General features: G+C 38.9%; 1 protein-coding gene across 6 annotated transcripts in view; it reads right to left on the reverse strand.

Annotated features, from left to right (window-relative positions):
- The window catches only part of MYO1B (myosin IB), a 150,717-nt gene that overhangs the window by 92,779 nt on the left and 40,261 nt on the right, over positions 1–17,677 (reverse strand). For all 6 annotated transcript variants that reach the window (XM_081142752.1, XM_081142755.1, XM_081142754.1 and 3 more), the window contains exon 3: positions 10,271–10,386. In XM_081142752.1, coding sequence (XP_080998878.1) covers positions 10,271–10,386 — 116 coding nt within the window. The remainder of the gene's footprint in view (positions 1–10,270; positions 10,387–17,677) is intronic.

The raw sequence follows: 17,677 nt of genomic DNA on the forward strand, positions 1-17,677 counted from the left end.
TAGAAGAAGGCACAGAGTTTCACTGTTCTAGAATTTATGCTCATCAGAGCAGATTTTCTGCACCAAGAAAATCACTGGAACTTGCAGACATGGGGCACTCAAAATTTCTCTTAAATGTATAAACCAATAATCTTCAAAGACTCCACATTAAATCTTTATAACTTAAATTGGTTAAGAAATTGCCTAGAAAAACTAATAATAATCTTCTCTTCCTTTCTCATGTGTCTTTCTTGCCACTGAGATCCGACATGCTGTTGAATCCAATCAACTTAGTAACATGCCCTAAAATGATGCCAAATGAACCTTGATGGAGCTTCTTATATGTCAATGGCAGGCTTGGTGAAAGAAGAAAATGTATAAAAATATGGAACAAAGGCACATTTCTCGGTTGGTTTCAGAACTGTGAACACTTACTTAAAGAAGACTTCTCTGCAATTTGGTATAAACAACCATTCAAATACAGAATCCCAATTCCTAAAAATATTCTATGGTTCCTTACCTTATTGCTTAAGGTTTTTTTTAAAAAGAGAACACACACACACAACTGCTTTCTGCAAACATGTGTACTTCAAATAAATACTGATTGGGAAACTATCAATTTCTGCAATAACTCCCCAAGCCCAAAGACTGGAACCATCCCTACCACCCTACACAGTTGCCTAGTCACCATCATAAACTAGTTCCAGTCTAGAGAACCTTCTATTTGTCATGACTTATGGCCCACATCTCCACAGACAGGAGGGAGCCATCTATTCAAACAAGCTGTGGTTTGCTTACTCAATTTTCATAAAATGATGACAGCCCAACCTATTACTCAGTGGGTTTCAAAATTAACACTCTGTCTTCTATTGACAAAAGAGTACGTGTACTCTGGGCGCTTTCCAGAGAACACAACCTCAAGTTGTCTGTAGATCACCTTGAACTCAAAGCCCAGTTATGAGAAAACAGAAAACAAAGGAACATACAAAACTGCCACAGGGTATCACCTGAAGGAGACACTGCAATCTTGTTCCTTGTATTCCTGAATCAAGTCAAACCACCAATAAGCCAGGTACTTGTACCTGTGGTTCCCAGCCTTGGATGCATTTTGGAATCACCTGGGGAGCTGACGCCTCGTTCCCCATGCTCTACAGATTATAGTCAATTTATGTGGTGGTTCTACTGAGCAGCCCAGGATACTTGTATGTCTTAGAGACTTGCTTTTCCTAAACTATACTTTGGTGTTATGTTCTCTGCTTCCACTTAGTGAAGTGGCATAAGCAGCAGCTACATAAAATTCACTGCTCTATTTTCTGCAGGGTAATTTTGGGAAGTACTGCTCAAGAGGACATATGTCCCATCATAAGTCCCATAAGAGAAATCTCTTTTGAACCTAACTGATAAGGAAAAGTGTGCTTCTCTTGAGCAACTCAAGTGCTTTGATCTTACGTGCAAAAATAGTGCTGTAGTTGATCACGTTTCCCTTTCTGTTTTAACTACAAGGAAATGAAAAACCCAAGTTCAATAACCATAGAGGACATCATGATATTAACTTTCGCTTGGGTCTCATTTATTTTGTTTCCTTTGCTCTGACTTTTAAAGAGCTATTCATTTTACAGTACTGGCTGGAAAACAGTAATCTGCTTCCAGGCAATTTTCAATGTGAAGAGACATAATAATTAGCTCCCATTCATATTGCTCACACATTTTTGAACTATAAAAGACCAAACAATGCAATTGGTCCATGCACCATGCACACCCGTACAGCTCTTCTTTGTTTTGTTTTGGGGGTGGGGGGGGTTAGCTGGGAGAGATGATAGATGAATAGGTAGATACAGAGATAAATCTATCTAAGAAAGGCAATTTCCCAGAAAATTTTCATTTATTCACTTAAAACTGTAACATTTTAAACTATTCACAAATCTAGAAATATTTTCAGTGTGCAAGCAGATAGATATAGGTTCTCCAGGATAAAAAGACTGCAACTTAAAAATTACAGCAACATTGAGTCAAGAGAAACTTTGAAAGGCTCCTGCTCTGCCTCGTGGTATGGAAATAGGAACTCTGAATGCATGACTGTTGGATGGATTCTGAACTTACTGATCATTCTCAGTTCTATGCTGTGTCCCCTAATCCATCACCAACCACCTCAAAATGCCCCACCTCTTGTGTAAAACTCCAGTGTTACTCTCCTTTCGTGTAAATTCTGAGGGCTCTTCCCTCCCGAGCTTCTGTGGAGACACTGAAAAAGAGGCACAAGCTAGTGGAAATGTGCTGTTCCATTAGCTAAGGTCTCCAACATGAATCAACCAAAGCTTGGGCACCAGTAACTCAGAAGGAGTTCAGACTTATTTCTGAGAGTTAGCTCTAAAAAGAAAGCTGAAAAATATTTGCCTGCTTTCTCATGCAAATAAGGCCTCTCAGGTATGTCTCCACGTTGATAAGAATTTCTGTGACAAGGGCCCTGTTGATGAAGAAGTGGGGAAAGAGAAAACCAGACTTCAAACCCGGATGTCAACTAATCTGCAATTACTCCGATTTAGACTATGACTTTGGAAACTCTAAAGAATGAACTGGCCGCCCCCCATACACCCCATGATCTAATTGTTCTGGACAAATGAAGCAAACCTGCCATTCACTAACAATAAAAAAAGTTTCCAGTAAGTGTTTTCCTAAAACATACCACTCATTTCTTAAACAGAAGGATCATTTAGCCATAGAATTTTAGAGTTGAAAGGAACCTTAGAATTAAATATTTCCCATTCACCAATTCTTCGTGGACATTCACAATATAAACACATCAATAATTCTATTGACAGCACAAATTAATCTGTAAATATTTTGGGGTAACATTGTCATTATATGTTTACATCTCATACTTGAATGACTTTACTGCTTTCTGTTCTATTTGAAGTTGTTTCCTACATTTAGAAAAATTATATTACGCCCTGTGAAATTTTTCTCTTTGTTTTTCTTTTTTGCATAAGTCACTAAATGTAAAGTTAAGATACCAAACAAAATCTTTACAATTTGGCTTCATCATTTGCTATGAACTCCTAAACGCCAGATATTTTTGAACACGTGATTAAAGGTTTACTGAATCTATTTAACTGATGCTACAGACTGGATGTGATGTACCAGGCAACATATAGGCACTGGGAATGCAGCAGTGAACACAGACCTGTCAGTCTATGGGTAGGCTGAAGGGGAAGGCAGGCAATAAACAAAATATGCATAGTATGCTGGAAGGTGCTGGAAATGAAGAGAAATAAATAAAACAGGCAAGAGAGATGGCGAGTGCTGGACAGGGCAGAAAAGGGGAGCAGGCTGCACTGTTAGAAAGGATAACAACCGAAGAACCAACTAATAAAGTGACACTGGAGGAAAACTTGAAGGAGGCGAAGAAGAGAACATGGGTGGGGGAAGGGAGAGGGAGAGAGAGACAGATAAACACAATGGGGGGGTCATTCTAAGAAGAGAATGAGCACAAAATCCCCAATATGCAAGTGTGCGTCTGGCTTAATGATTAAACAAATCCTATTTTAACTATCTACTGCTACTTTAATGCACTATTTAATGCCTTCAAAGAGTTGGTTGACAATTCTTTTTAATCATACCTTTCTTTGGGAACATCGATCCACAAATATTAATAGTGACACAAAAGCAAAATACTCAATTTGGTATTTTTCTTGTACCGTTCAAACAAAGTAGAAAATTTAGTCTATTCCCAAAAGGAGATAGTGTATTGTAGGAAAAATAAGGTACACACACACACGCACACAGAAAGATAATTAGCTTTTTAATAAATGCATAGAGATGTATAAACTGGAACTTGCTTTTTATATCCAGTGAAACTGTTTACCAAAAAACAAGTATATTTTTCCAAATTAAAAGGATGCAAGAAAATTATGTAGAGTATATACTGTAAGCATTTTTGCAAAGTGCTTGATCATGACCAAAATTAACAAAAGAATGGTATAAATGTGAAAGTAAATTTCAAAATTAGTATATCATCCATATTACATAAGATAAAAATACAGAGTGACATTATTTATTGGGGTGAAGGGGTAGGTTTTTGTTTTCCTACCATGAAAATTAAGATTGCTGATTTAAAATGAAAATGTATTGGTCAGAAGCAATATTAAAATTCTTCAGTAATTATTTCTAATATTTTTAATATTTCTTCACCTTCCATCCTTAACTAAAGTTGTCCTTAAACACAACTTATATGCCCCAGTATAGGAGAAACTGATTTTTACTTATTCACCATCCATCTGGGAAGAGTTTAATCCAAAAAAATTAACATTGCACTGTCTTAAATTTCAAAGCTGCTTGGAACCATTTTGCCATAATTCCCAATAGATGAATATGTGAATTAATACAGATGAGATCAGCATCTAATTTTTTAAAACTCTCAATAAATATATTAGTTCCAAGAAAATCAATAATATGGGAATTGGACCACAGATAGATCTCTTGTCATAAACTATCAAAGCATTTAGACATCTCTTAGATTATTCATATTATTAACTATTTCTATAAACAACAGCAATAAAATAAGACAGTTCTAAAAGCCTTTGGTCATAATAAACCAATAAGTCACTAGTCTCTGCTGAATCGCAGTGTGAATGAAAAGGAGTGACAACAGAAACATGAAAAATGAATCCACAATTTTTCTTTTGTAGTTTAAAATGCATTCCACTAAGATTAAAATAGAAATGTGGAAATGTACCATGATTACAAAGCCATTACAAGGGGAAAAATATTTGAAAAAACTTCAAGAGGGCTTAATTTCTTTCTAAATTAAACTACTGAACTCATGTTTAAATTCAGGCAGAAGCTTGCTTTACATGGTACCCATGAGTTAAATTATCAAACAGTTAACAACACTACTGAAATTAACAAATGATCTTCGTAAATAAAATAAATAGGATGCCATGTAATATACTAACTAAATCCCATTCCATTTTTCCCTTCCTGGACACATGGGAAGATTGTATTTCCCACCTTCCTTTGCAGTTAGGTTAGGCTGGGCCCATATGACTGCACACTGGCCAATGAATAAGCACTGCCCTTGCTCTCTCTTCACCTCCCACAGTAACCTTAAAAGCCATGTGTTTCCAAAGTTACAACTATAAGTTAGTAGGCAGCCTGGATATGAGTCACAAATTGGAGGAGAGCCATCTGACCTGACCCCTTCAGACTGCAATCAGTGAGAAACAAACCTTCATTGTGTTTTACCTTGGATGTTAAGGCTTGCTGCCCAAGCATAACCTACCTCATTCTGACTAACACATTCCCTATAATCCCTAACTAGATCTCAGACATACTTAGACTACAACCTTGAGTTTCATTCAAGACAGGTGGAAAATTGTTAGCAACCAGCACAGAAAAGCTGAAGGCTAAGTATTTCTTGAGTCCCTGACATGTACCTAACACCAGGACTCCAAAGTAAGGTGTGAGCATCCCAGGGCATGTCCAAGAAGAGCCACTGAGGGATGCAGATAAAATATTAGAACTTCTATTTATATGTCTTTATCATTTTGTAAAGTTCTCATTCTTGTTTATGTTTTATAATGTACCCAACACATGAGGATGAGACTACTTGAATTCAACTAGATGAGCAAACATACTAGGTGGATTTTAAGATCTCTGATTTTGAAGCAACAAAATAAGTATAATGCATAGTCCCTGATCAAAAGATGCTTACTCTTGTAGAAGTCCAATACTTAAATAGGAAACAATAAAATATGTCAGATAGTATACAATAAAGTGCCATGTAATTGTGACATGATGCATGCTATGGAAAATATATGTTAGGACCACCAAATGGCCTTTTGGAAAGAGGTTTCAAAATGCAGATGTAGCCTAGCAGGCATGGCTCAGTGGCTGAGCATCAACCTAGGATCCAGGAGATCGAGGTTTGATTCCCGGTCAGAGCATAAGCCCGGGTTGTGGGCTCGATCCCCAGTCGAGGGCGTGCAGGAGGCAGCTGATCAATGATTCTCTCTCATCACTGATGTTTCTATCTCTCTCTCTCTTTCTCCCTCCTTCTCTCTCTGAAATCAATAAAAATATATATATATTTTAAAAAGGCAGATGTACCCCGATACATCTAGAAAGGTAAGTAGGATTTGAATATGTGGAAAAGAATGGAGTAGGTATAACGGAACATGAGCCAGGGTGCCGGGAAAGGAGAAATAAAAGCAGCAGTGGAAAAGGCAAGAAAAGGCTAAGTGAAGGAGAGCTTACAACTAATTGATCCCTAGCGACACATTTTTTCAAACTCAACCTCTCTATTTTCACAGCCAAAATTTTCACTTAGGACTGATTTTAATTTTGTAAGTTCTACTCAAGATCAATGCCAGATATATGCAAACAACAAGAAAAGTTGAAGTCCCTAACTATAAAAAATGACAAAGATTTTCAAGTTTTAAGATTCATTTATATTCCCTTATCTATGCCTGTAAGATAACATACGGCATTGGCAATCACAGACATGGTTGGCACTGTTATAATGAAAATTATGTTACATCATGAAAAGGAAGCAAATGTTCAAAGCATTATACACCATTTCCATTCGTCTTAGGAACAATGCCCAACAAACACCCACACATTTCCACGCTCCCTCCTTCCTGCCGCCCACGTTCCAGGTAATGAATAGCCAGGTAACAATGGCTCACCCATGTCACGTAATCTGAAATAGCTGCATGTGTTCACTGCATAATTTATGTCTTTATACCTTTATACTTCAGTCCCTTTTTTTTTTTTAATATATCTTTATTGATTTCAGAGAGAGGAAGGGAGAGGGAGAGAGAGTTGAAACATCAGTGATGAGAGAGTCATTGATAGAGCCCACAACCCGGGCATGTGCCCTGACCGGGAACCGAACCACGATCTCCTGGATCCTAGGTTGATGCTCAACCGCTGAGCCACGCCCGGCCGGGCACATTTTTCTTTACTACATGTCTCTGACCTCAGATAGGATTCTGTCATTTTGAATATCCTTATTTTTGTCCATAATGCTATTCACATGAACAAATTATGTATAAGCTGCGGCTATTAATAACGACCACGCAAACTGGAACTACAGAAAGAAGCCACAGCGACACTGTAGGATGGAATGTGAGGTGGGGTATCTGAGCATCAAAATGTGTCTTTTCAAAGCAATCAAAGCAACTGCTTAAAAACTAGCAATTCCTAAAGATCCAAGAGCCCTTAGTGACGCTTCCTCATGAAAATATAGAAGTTAAAAGTGAAAATGGACCCATCTCGTGGTTGTGTAAGGTCCTAAGTAGGCAACCTAAGAGTATGCCTGCACCTGTTTCCAAAAGATAAAGGTCTCTGGCGCAAACCAGCCAAATCTTCCGTCCCTCCAGGTGCTTTCTAATTTTTTGCTATTGAGGTGAACTGAAGAAAAAAGATTAATAAAAAACAGATACATTCTAACTTATTTGTCTATTGCTAAATTTTTGTAAAATTGGGTTAACTAGTCTATAAGGCTAAGGATGTTCCTAACGTAACTGAGGATATTCTTTTCAGACCTCAAGCTGACCACCCTTGCATCAAATGCCTAAAATCATCTTATCCTATTATATTGCAAAACTCCTATTTGAGAATGTCAGGCTAGGTTAGCAGGGAGCCTATTTTAGAAACTGTGAAAGATGGACATTCACAAAGAATGACGCAGGAAAATGCGTTAAAGGAAGTGGAAAGTGTCCCACCCTGGAGGAGAAGATGGTGAGAAAGAGCATGTTACAATGTTGAAAATGTGTCCCACATATCTCATTATTACAATTATTATGATTATCACTGTTAACACCAACGGCTACCCTCGACTACAGGGCTATGGCAGACTCCATGGTAAGCACACATATACCAGATAATCATATCACCTAAATATCTACTAGATATTTATCCCTCATAAAAATCCTAGAAGTTAACAATTATTTTCCCATTGAACAGAGCAAATTACTTAATTTCAGAGTTGATGTTTTTTCAAGTAATTTGCTCAAGATTACATAGCTTGTAAATGGAAAAGCTGGGACTCAACCCAAGTCCTGTTCAATATCTTTTGAACCCTCACTTAGTTCCAGACGCTAAGAATATTAGGGTGAGCAAAAGCTAGCATGAATTAAATAATCCCATAAAGAAATGTTAAACTGTAACTGTGACAAGAGCAATAGATAGGACTTTGGCAGGGACCTGGTGAGGGATAGTTCTTCCCTGAGGTGGTCTAATGCAATCTGAGATCTAAAGGAAAATACCTGAGTTGCCTTGAGGAAAAGTGAGGGGGAAAGCATTCCAGGCAGAAGGCACAGAATATGCAAAGATAGGAAGGAGTGTGGTGAAGGCTGAAAGAACAAAGTGAGATGGGAGAGGAGGGTGTGATATCCATCTAGCAAATTCAGATTCATTAGGCAAAACTATTCCCTGCACCCCATGCACAGTGTTTTATAGGCCATAGTAAAAAGTTTTGTCTTTATCCTAAACACACTGAGAATTTATTTTATGGCTGGCTGTTGACTGTTTTCCTTAGGGGTGAGGGGGGTGAACTAAGGTAGCAGTGCCATGCAGCCTCTTACAGAAATCCTTCAAGGGTGGGGATAAAAATGGATATTCCAGAGCATGAACTTCCATGTTCTAGAACAGACATCTATTATATATATATATACATCCTCAAATGGAGATTTAAGCTGCAAATGGAAGAATGGCATTGCAGTCTCTCGAGGTAAACTGAGGCATAGCTAAGGTTATCTTGGAGGGCCTGGGGCGCAGGAACATAGGCAACTCAAAGTAGTGGGATGTAAGTGCACAGTAAGAGGCCCTAACACAAAAATGGGGGAACCAATTTCAGCTGAGAGGCACAGCAGATGACCCTTTCACACTCCAGCTCCCTATCCAAGAGCTATGAGGTTTTGGATCACTCATTTGTCTTTTTGTGTCAATCTGCTATACTACCTACCTCAGAGGATTATTCTGAGAATGAAATGAGCTATAATGCATATAAAGTATTCAGTGCTGTGCCTGCACATAGTAAATACTCAATAAATACAAGCCATTATTATTAGTATTATTGTAAAAGATCAACATATGTAGTACGCCATTAAGAAAAATATTTGTAAATACACATCTAGGACAACATGTTCTCCAACTTGCATGTACGTAAGAATCACCTCGAAAGCGTGTGGAAAATGTAGCTTACTGGCGTGTTAGAGGTGAGGCCTAGGACACTAAATTTTTCACAAGCTCCTGGGGGTTCTGGAACAGATGATCCAGAAATCCTACTTTGAGAAATTTCAAGGCCTAGAACTTAAAGATTCAGGCATCAAATAAAGCATTTCATTGCAGGGACTATAGGAATAAGTTTACAGAACAAATTTCAGATTTTATTTTTGTTAAGGCAAAATGAAACACGATCACTTGCAAAATCTACTTCGAGAAGTAAACTGAATAAACAGAAATTTGACAGGTAAAATACACAATGTTTAGGTTTTAATAACTCTTTTCATAAATTATTTAAATCTGGAGTTCCAAGCAGCCCCAAAATGTCACTGTATAATGCGTTGCGGAGAGAAGCTAAAATGAACATTTGGACAGTGATATATATGCTCTTTAATTATTAGATTTTATTTTCTATCCAAATTATTTTCTGCTAGGAAACAATTAAAACTCTGAAGGTTTTTGTCACTTTTTAGTTCAGGGTTTCTCAACCTTGGCACTATGGAATTATTGTAGGTTATTATTTACACTAACAAGTGACCTTCAAAAAAAATCAAACAAGTGACTAAGTTCAAGGGAGGTGAAATCACTGGCCCAATGTACACATATGTGATAAACAATGCAAAGATTATAAACTGAAGGTATTATTTATTCCTTTTGCTCAAAACACCATTACACAACCCAACACTTTGGATCTTTCTCAACCCAACAAGAGTAGGAAATGCTGCTTGGGCTCTCCATAATAATAAACAATGCACGTTCCTGTTTTCTTTGCAAAAATAATTAGCAGCAGCTGCTACTTACACAGAATTTTTAACAGAAAATATTTTACATACTGAACCCAAATACTTCAGAACTTAAAGAGCCTGATGCCAAATGAAGTACTCTGCCTTTTTAAAATTGAAAATAAGGCATGAAAATTCACTTCTACATTCCTTCATCTAATTTAAAAAAAAAAAAAAAATGACTAAAAGCATTTTCCTGGGACTCGGAGAAAACAGCTGGACACATCTGTCAACTATGCATCTCTGGAGTGAAAGGAAAACAATGCTTTAAATACTGTACTTACATGTGAGGGCTCAGTTCATAAAAATTTCTATTCCTGTAATCTTCTACTTTCTCTGGTGAATAAATGGGCAATGACCGGTATGGGTTCACGGAGATAACCACACTTCCAATGTATGTCTGTAAAAGAACAGTAAATATGTCCATTAGTACAAACCCAGTATGTATTTTAACATCTTAAATCTTAGTGTCACACAGTTTCATCCTTTTAAAAACAACACTAGTTCTTCTTGACCATCCGTTTTATATTTCTCAAGAATACTTTACATCTCTGAGGATGGATAGTCAATAATGTTTATTCGTTTTGCTGACAAATGAAAAGCATATATTTATACACTGAAAATACTTTTCAAAATCTCTAGATTAATTAATGATCCCGGATAAGAGCTCTCCAAAGCCCTTGCCAAAAATTAAGTCACCGGCCACTGTTAAGTGTGAACAAGAGTTTTGCATTCCTTGATTCCAGTTAGAACTGGTGTTTCCTTTTCTTATCTTCATCCTCTGGTTTCAGTCGACAGCAACCCAGAGCTCCTCGCCTCTCTACCCCAGCCATTCCTATCAAGTGCCCAGGGCCTTGACTTTGGACTGCCCTTACACAAGTCTGTCAATCTCTACAATGGGATCAGACCACATACCATTCAGTACTAGAGCCACAGTTATCCCTTGGGCATTCAAACAATTTTATATCTAATGCACTGTAATATCAGTTTACGTGTGCTTTCTGAAGAGGAGTACCTTTAATGTCAAATTTAAATTTAATGCAGGATTTAAATGTACTTCTGAAGGCATCGATGCTATTATTTTAGCAGATACCAACCCTCTCACGCTACCAACCAGAACACTACTTATATTCCTTTCCATTTCGAGCTTAAATTCCTAGCAGCAAGAATATTGCTGGTTTAGATCATTTTGTACAAAGACTAGCACAATGCCACAAGCAAAAGTCACTTAACTGTAACTCATCTTAGCAGTTCCATTTTTCCTTTCAGTTTCAACGTCATAAAAATGGGAGAAGTGGTGCTAACAGAAATGTAGAAGGGATAAAAAATTTTAAAGAAAAAGGTGAAAGAAAGAGAAGAAAAGGTCACTTCTGACTTCCCCACCTTTCCAGGGTCATGCAACAAAAGGTGGCATTTTAGAGCAACAAGTTTTTCCAGTATTGCCACCACTGAACTCAAGGAGATTGTCAGATCTTTCTAGAAAATTAAACAGAATAGAAAACAGAACAGTAGTAAATGGTCCGCTGATTTTTTTAAAACATGGGTCACAATTATTTTAATCATAAAAGACTTCTCCCCAAAACTAGAAAACTGAACATGTCATTATTATAACCACTTTTATCCTATAAGAACATAATCTTATCAAGAATAGACAAGACTGCTGTTGTGGAAAAAACTCTCAGTTCCCATGCAATTGTTTACATTTATTTCTGACATTCTATCACTAGGACCCAATTAATCTGGCCTGATAAGAAATGACTCAAAAAAAAAAAGACGCAGAGTTTCCTAACTTATCCCATTTAGACAAGACTGTTTCAAGAGGGTTTCTTCACACTCCAAGCAGCCTGGGCAAGTAAATGGGAGATGTTAGAAACTGAATAATGGACTGAATTGCTTCTAACTAATTTGCTATCATTCATTACATTGATAGATATAAAAATATAATGATTAGTTATTCCTTTATTATGTTGATTAAAAGATTAGCCCTCCTTAGTAGAAAAAGTACATGAATTTATCTTTTTAGGTAATTTCTTGAATACAGGAATCAAAATATATATTTGTTGTTAGCAGAAAAACCAATGATCACATTGCTCCTTAAAACCAATCTTCAGCGTGGCTAACTTCTTGATAAAAATCTGCCTCTGTGGCATTCTGGCATAGAGAACAAGCTGTTGCCTCAAACCCAGTATCAAAAGCCATACCACCAAGTTATGTGTTTCTCTGTTACTTGTGACTTTTATGCACACTGAATTACATGTGCTCCCCCCGCCCCCAGCTATTTCCCTATCACCTAGAACAGGTCTGACCCACTAATGGTGCCCCATAAATATTTGTTAACCGAATGACTGATTCTCACAGGGCGTGCTCCTCACTAACAAAGCACACAGTACAAACCACCGACTCTCGTACAATTACTCTTCTGTTGAAATATGGTACCAAGTACACCGACTATAGTGCCCAATACTTTATTACACCAGCATGCCATGTGCTGCCACTGGACAAATCCTTCAACTATATGCTTCCACCTCGGGTTCTTGGTCCTACTGTGAAAGGTTGTTTGCAAAGATGGCTGGAACCAGCCCTTCCAACCCTCCCTGTATGCACACCCCTTGAAACGTGACTGCTACTCTTTCTATCAAGAGATAGAGTTTATTTCTCCACCCCTTCAATCTGGACTTGTCCATGCAACTTGCTTTGACCAAAGGGACATTATAAGATAAGACACAAGCAGAGGCTTGAAAGGTATTTGTATATTAAGATGTTCTCCCTTTTTTATGACTGTGGCTGGAAGCCATGATGTGCATGAGCTTGTGTGAACCTGTTGGCGACATCTTGTAGAAAGCCATGGAGCCCTGCAATGCAGAGCCTGACAACCGTCAGGCACAGGAGAGGCCGTTCTAAACTATCCAGTCCCAGTCAGGCCAGCAGATGCCTCAGCACCCCAAGGCCTCAGGCATGTGCACACCACCATCCTGGCAAAAGAAAGCTCCCTCCACTCTCATTGCCCTGTGACATTTAGGAGGGAAAAGGAAAGGGAAGGGAGGGGAAACAAGAGAACAAAAGAGGGAGAGGGAGAGGGAGAGGGAGAGGGAGAGGGAGAGGGAGAGGGGGAGGGGGAGGGGGAGGGGGAGGGGGAGGGGGAGGGGGAGGGGGAGGGGGAGGGGAGGGGGAGAGGGGGAGAGGGGGAGAGGGGGAGAGGGGGAGAGGGGGAGAGGGGGAGAGGGGGAGAGGGTGTGAGGGGGAGAGGGTGTGAGGGGGAGAGGGGGAGAGGGGGAGGGGGAGGGGGAGGGGGAGGGGGAGGGGGAGGGAGAGGGAGAGGAAAAGCTCTACCTTTCTATACATGGCACATTCAATTAGCAAGTTTATCTTCTCATGGGCAAACATTAAAATAAGAATGTACAAACATTCCTAAGTCAAAACAATCTCTGTCTTCATACTTCAGATATCTCTAGCATTCCAGAACAGATGCCTTATGGATAACCAGGTAATACCTGAGTATTCATTCCTATTGTGATTACAGTGCAAGTCTTCCCTGGAGAACATGCGCCCAGCAACTTCTACTTTCCAGACCACGATTCAGAACAAAGAGGAAAGGCCCCTGAGAGATACAGCCCAAAGACCATGCATTGTATTTCACAAGGGAGTCTTCCACAACCCCATCCTCAGAGATTCAATTTCAACGATCTGGGGAGGAGTCAAACATTCGCATCTTCTGAAGTCTCCCCAGATAACATAATGTGTAACTAGAGCTGAAAACCACTGCTTGTGGCCTGCACCTTCAGGACTCCCAGGCCCAGGTTTACTCTCAAATGCAGTAACCATGCTAGTGTCCCTGTTGGCCTCTCTTCTATCCTTCTTTGCTCTGTAAATATTCCTATGTGATTACAATTCTGTAAACATTTTGAAAAGAAAACCTTTTTAGTGTCACCTCCTTACATTTTAGCCACATTTCTAATAAATTTGGCATATGGTATCTCAGCACACTACAAAGAAACAGCAGTGTCTGTAAACTGGAGCCATTCTATAGCAGTGGATTTCAAATGCCTGACTGACTTGCTGTAAGAAATAAAACTTTCATCATGACCAACTATGTGTACTTGAGTATATATTTACATACACACAAAATTAAAATTTCACAAAACCCTAAATACCCTTACCATATCTGATGCACTGATATTCTTTGTTCAATTCTATTCATACAAAAGTTTTTTCAACTGCTGGTCCTAACCCACTAAGTGGTTTTTATCACCCATTAATGGGCTGAAATTCACAGTTTAAAAAATACTGCTGTAGCGCAATTCTTAACTTTTTTAGTTGTGATTCCTTTGAGATGACAATGAAAGCTATGAAACCTTCTCTCCAGGAAAAAACACACATATAATATACACATAAAAGTCTGCATACAGTTGATATCCCAGGTTAAGAACTCCCACCCTAAGGGAAGAAGCAATGGCCAGCAATGGCAAAAGGAAAAGAGACAGAGGGAAAGAGAAAGGAAAGCAAACAAAGGAGTAAGAAGTGATCAAAATAATTCTAAAAGTATAAAAATGAAGAGCCATTTAGACCAACAGTTCAGCTCGACTGGCCTTGACCCAGAGCACAGCTTAACAATCAAGGGCCAAAATGAGAGACAGTATTCTGTTTTTGATGACAAGGCTACGTGCAATGCATTTTGGAAAGATATCTAACCCAAAAGGAACTTTTTTCAAGTTAAACAGTGAAGCAGAGTGGGCAATGGAGGGGAAAGTGGGGACATCTGTAATAATGTCAACAATAAAAATAAAGTTAAAAAAATAGTGAAGCACAACTTTAATATTTTATGAGTCACAATTAGGTAGAACTGTGTGTCCCTTCCGCAGTGATGCCAGAGAAATGAAACAGTATTACACATACACAAAAAAGTCAGAAGAGTTTCACATCTTTCACATCATAATTCTGCCCAGGGTAACATTAAGATCTTCAGAAACACTAAAATCCTCTAGGTTTACATTTCAATTCCCCATCTGAAACTGAAAATAAAATTATAACTACACCATAAAATAATGTAAGGAAATCCTACAGTGACTTGTTTTCACCATGATGGCTACTTTGACACTTCTCTTCAAATATTAAATTCTTCCAAAATATTTTTTAAAGTCCCTGCTTTGCTGAGGCTCTAACTAGGTGTCCCATCTGCCTACCTACCCGCTTCCTTATTTTCTTCAGAATCAATTTTAGTTACTTGTTTAGAGCCTCTGCGGCTCCCTAAAAACTCATCCCCAAGCCTATTAAAACGCTGCCATATAATGTACGCTCAAGTACCTTTGGACTAAACTCTTCCTAAATCCCCATGACATAGATAGGAATTCTCCATCTTAATGTCCATAACAATGGAGCACAAATAAGTTAAGTGCTATGACCACATTATCTAACAAAAGTGGAATTAGGACACAGAGCCAAGAATCTGTTCTCTTTTCATTAGTGCACACAATCCATGCTGTCTGGTAGGCCTGGGCAGCCCTGGCAGAAGTGGCAGAGAAGAATGCCTAATCACAGGCAACTGGGGCACAGTGCCTCTCAGCAGCGGCGTCTTCACCATGTACAACAGGGCTGAAGCCTCCTACTTGACTCTGAGGGATGCTGAAATCCTTATACTCCCAGGAATAAATAACAAGGGGGAGAAGGGGATTAGATCTTCTAGTTACAGGGGCCAATTTTCATCTCAAGAGAAAATATTTATTTTTACATGTTGATCCCAGCACACAAAATTGTGCCAACATCATGAAGAAATGCAGGACACTGTATCATAAACATCCTTTAACTTCAGAAAATAAACCAGGAAAGTGTCAATGCATCAGGCAGGAATAACTTAAATATCTCACTTAATGCTAATTATTTCATCTAAAATGGCATCAAAGAAATATCAAAGAATGTATAGAAGTTCTCCAAGCCCCAGTGTCCAAGCCATGCTACTTTCACCTGTGAAGTAGTAACAGTTCAAATCCAGTCCTGGGTCAGGACTCAGGTGAAAATACCCCTTTTCACATGGCTGTACAACTGCACTGATTGCCTTGGCTGAATTTAGGTTATAATCACTTAATAAGCAAGCAACACATTTTCTAAGAACCTCTTTACACAAAACATTGCCTTAGAAAATATGAGGTGCTTCTGTGGTCTGTATCCCTGAGAAGCTTATAGTAGAGCTCAGGAAGTGAGACTTTTATATTATAAAATGTAAAGTTTAGGAGTTAACTATTCTAGCCTCAAAAAACAAATGAAATAGGATTTAAGTGATTCTTAGCTAAATGAGTTATTTGTCTTTTTATTTTACTGTCTTTTATTTGACTGCCTGGGATTTAAATGAAGGAAAGACTATAGTGTGGTGAAGGCTGGGGCAGGAAGTGGGTGCGGGGTAGAAGGAGTCAATGGGGAAAAAAGGGGACATTTGTAATATTTTCAACAATACAGATAAATTAAAAAAAAATAAAAATGGAAGGAAGGAAGGAAGGAAGGAAGGAAGGAAGGAAGGAAGGAAGGAAGGAAGGAAGGAAGGAAGGAAGGAAGGAAGGAAGGAAGGGTCACTGTGAACCTCAGAGATCCAAGAATGCCCCAGGGAAGTTGGAGGGTTAATAGGTCTAAAAGGATGGGCATGTTTCAGATAGAGTAATGTTCCCCAAAAAACTCCATATGAGATTTTAGGTTTTAGGTGATAGCTAAATCCTCTCTTTTAAAAAATATTTTGCTAAGACAGTTGTAGCCTTCAAAATGTTGTTGTTGTTTAAGTATAAATCCCCAGAGACTCAAAACCCAGAGAGCTGTACACCCAGGCTCACTGCAGCACTGTTCCCAACAGCCAACAGGTGGAGGTAACCCATGGATGGCTGAGTGGATAAAAAATGCGGTATACAGATACAATGGGGTATTTTCAGCCTGAAAAAGGAAGGAAGCTCTGACACAGGCTCTAACTTGGATTCAAACACTATCGGAAGCACAAAGGCCCACCCAACCACCTTTCAAACAGAGAATTGGAAAAGCTGGCCTAGAGAAAGACCTCCTGTAAATTACAGCCTAGAAACTAAGAAAGGGCTCAAATAGTAAAGAGCCTCATCTGGCAGAGTGAGGAGTCCGAGCTTCGGCCTGAATGTAGGCTTGAAGTAAAAGTCAGTGTGTGGGGTGAGGGGGTTAGAGGGTGAAAATGACTAAAATTAAAGCCAAGTCATCTTGACTTTGGTGTTTCTGAGCTCAGATTCTATGTCACGCAGTATTAGAATGCTTTAGATATGTTTAAGATGTGTATGAACCTTGGCTCCAAGCTATCTGGCAAAGTTTTTCAGTTTTGTGTGAACCTGGGCACATTACTCAATTTCTCCAAGCCCCCGTTGGCTCATCTGGACAAGGAGGATGATACTGGTTCCTCCCACGTCTAATAAATGAGACTGTGTTACAGAACAAACCACACACCTGACACACAGTCAGCAGTCTGTAAGCATTACCTGTTTTAATTATAAAGACTCACTGTTCGGCTCAATTGGAATCTACTGGCCACTGTAAATAGCCAAACCAGGACTCAAAAGCCTGTAACATGTTAGTATCTCAGCTAAATTCGTTGAGGAGTCTTCTAATGCCAGATCTTACAAAACGGTCTTTGTTGCCCCAGCCAGTGTGGCTCAGTTGGTTGGGTATTGTCCAGTGCACTGAAAGGTTGCCAGTTG

This window comes from Miniopterus schreibersii, assembly GCF_964146895.1.
Source record: "Miniopterus schreibersii genome assembly, chromosome: 7".
NCBI lineage: Eukaryota > Metazoa > Chordata > Mammalia > Chiroptera > Miniopteridae > Miniopterus > Miniopterus schreibersii.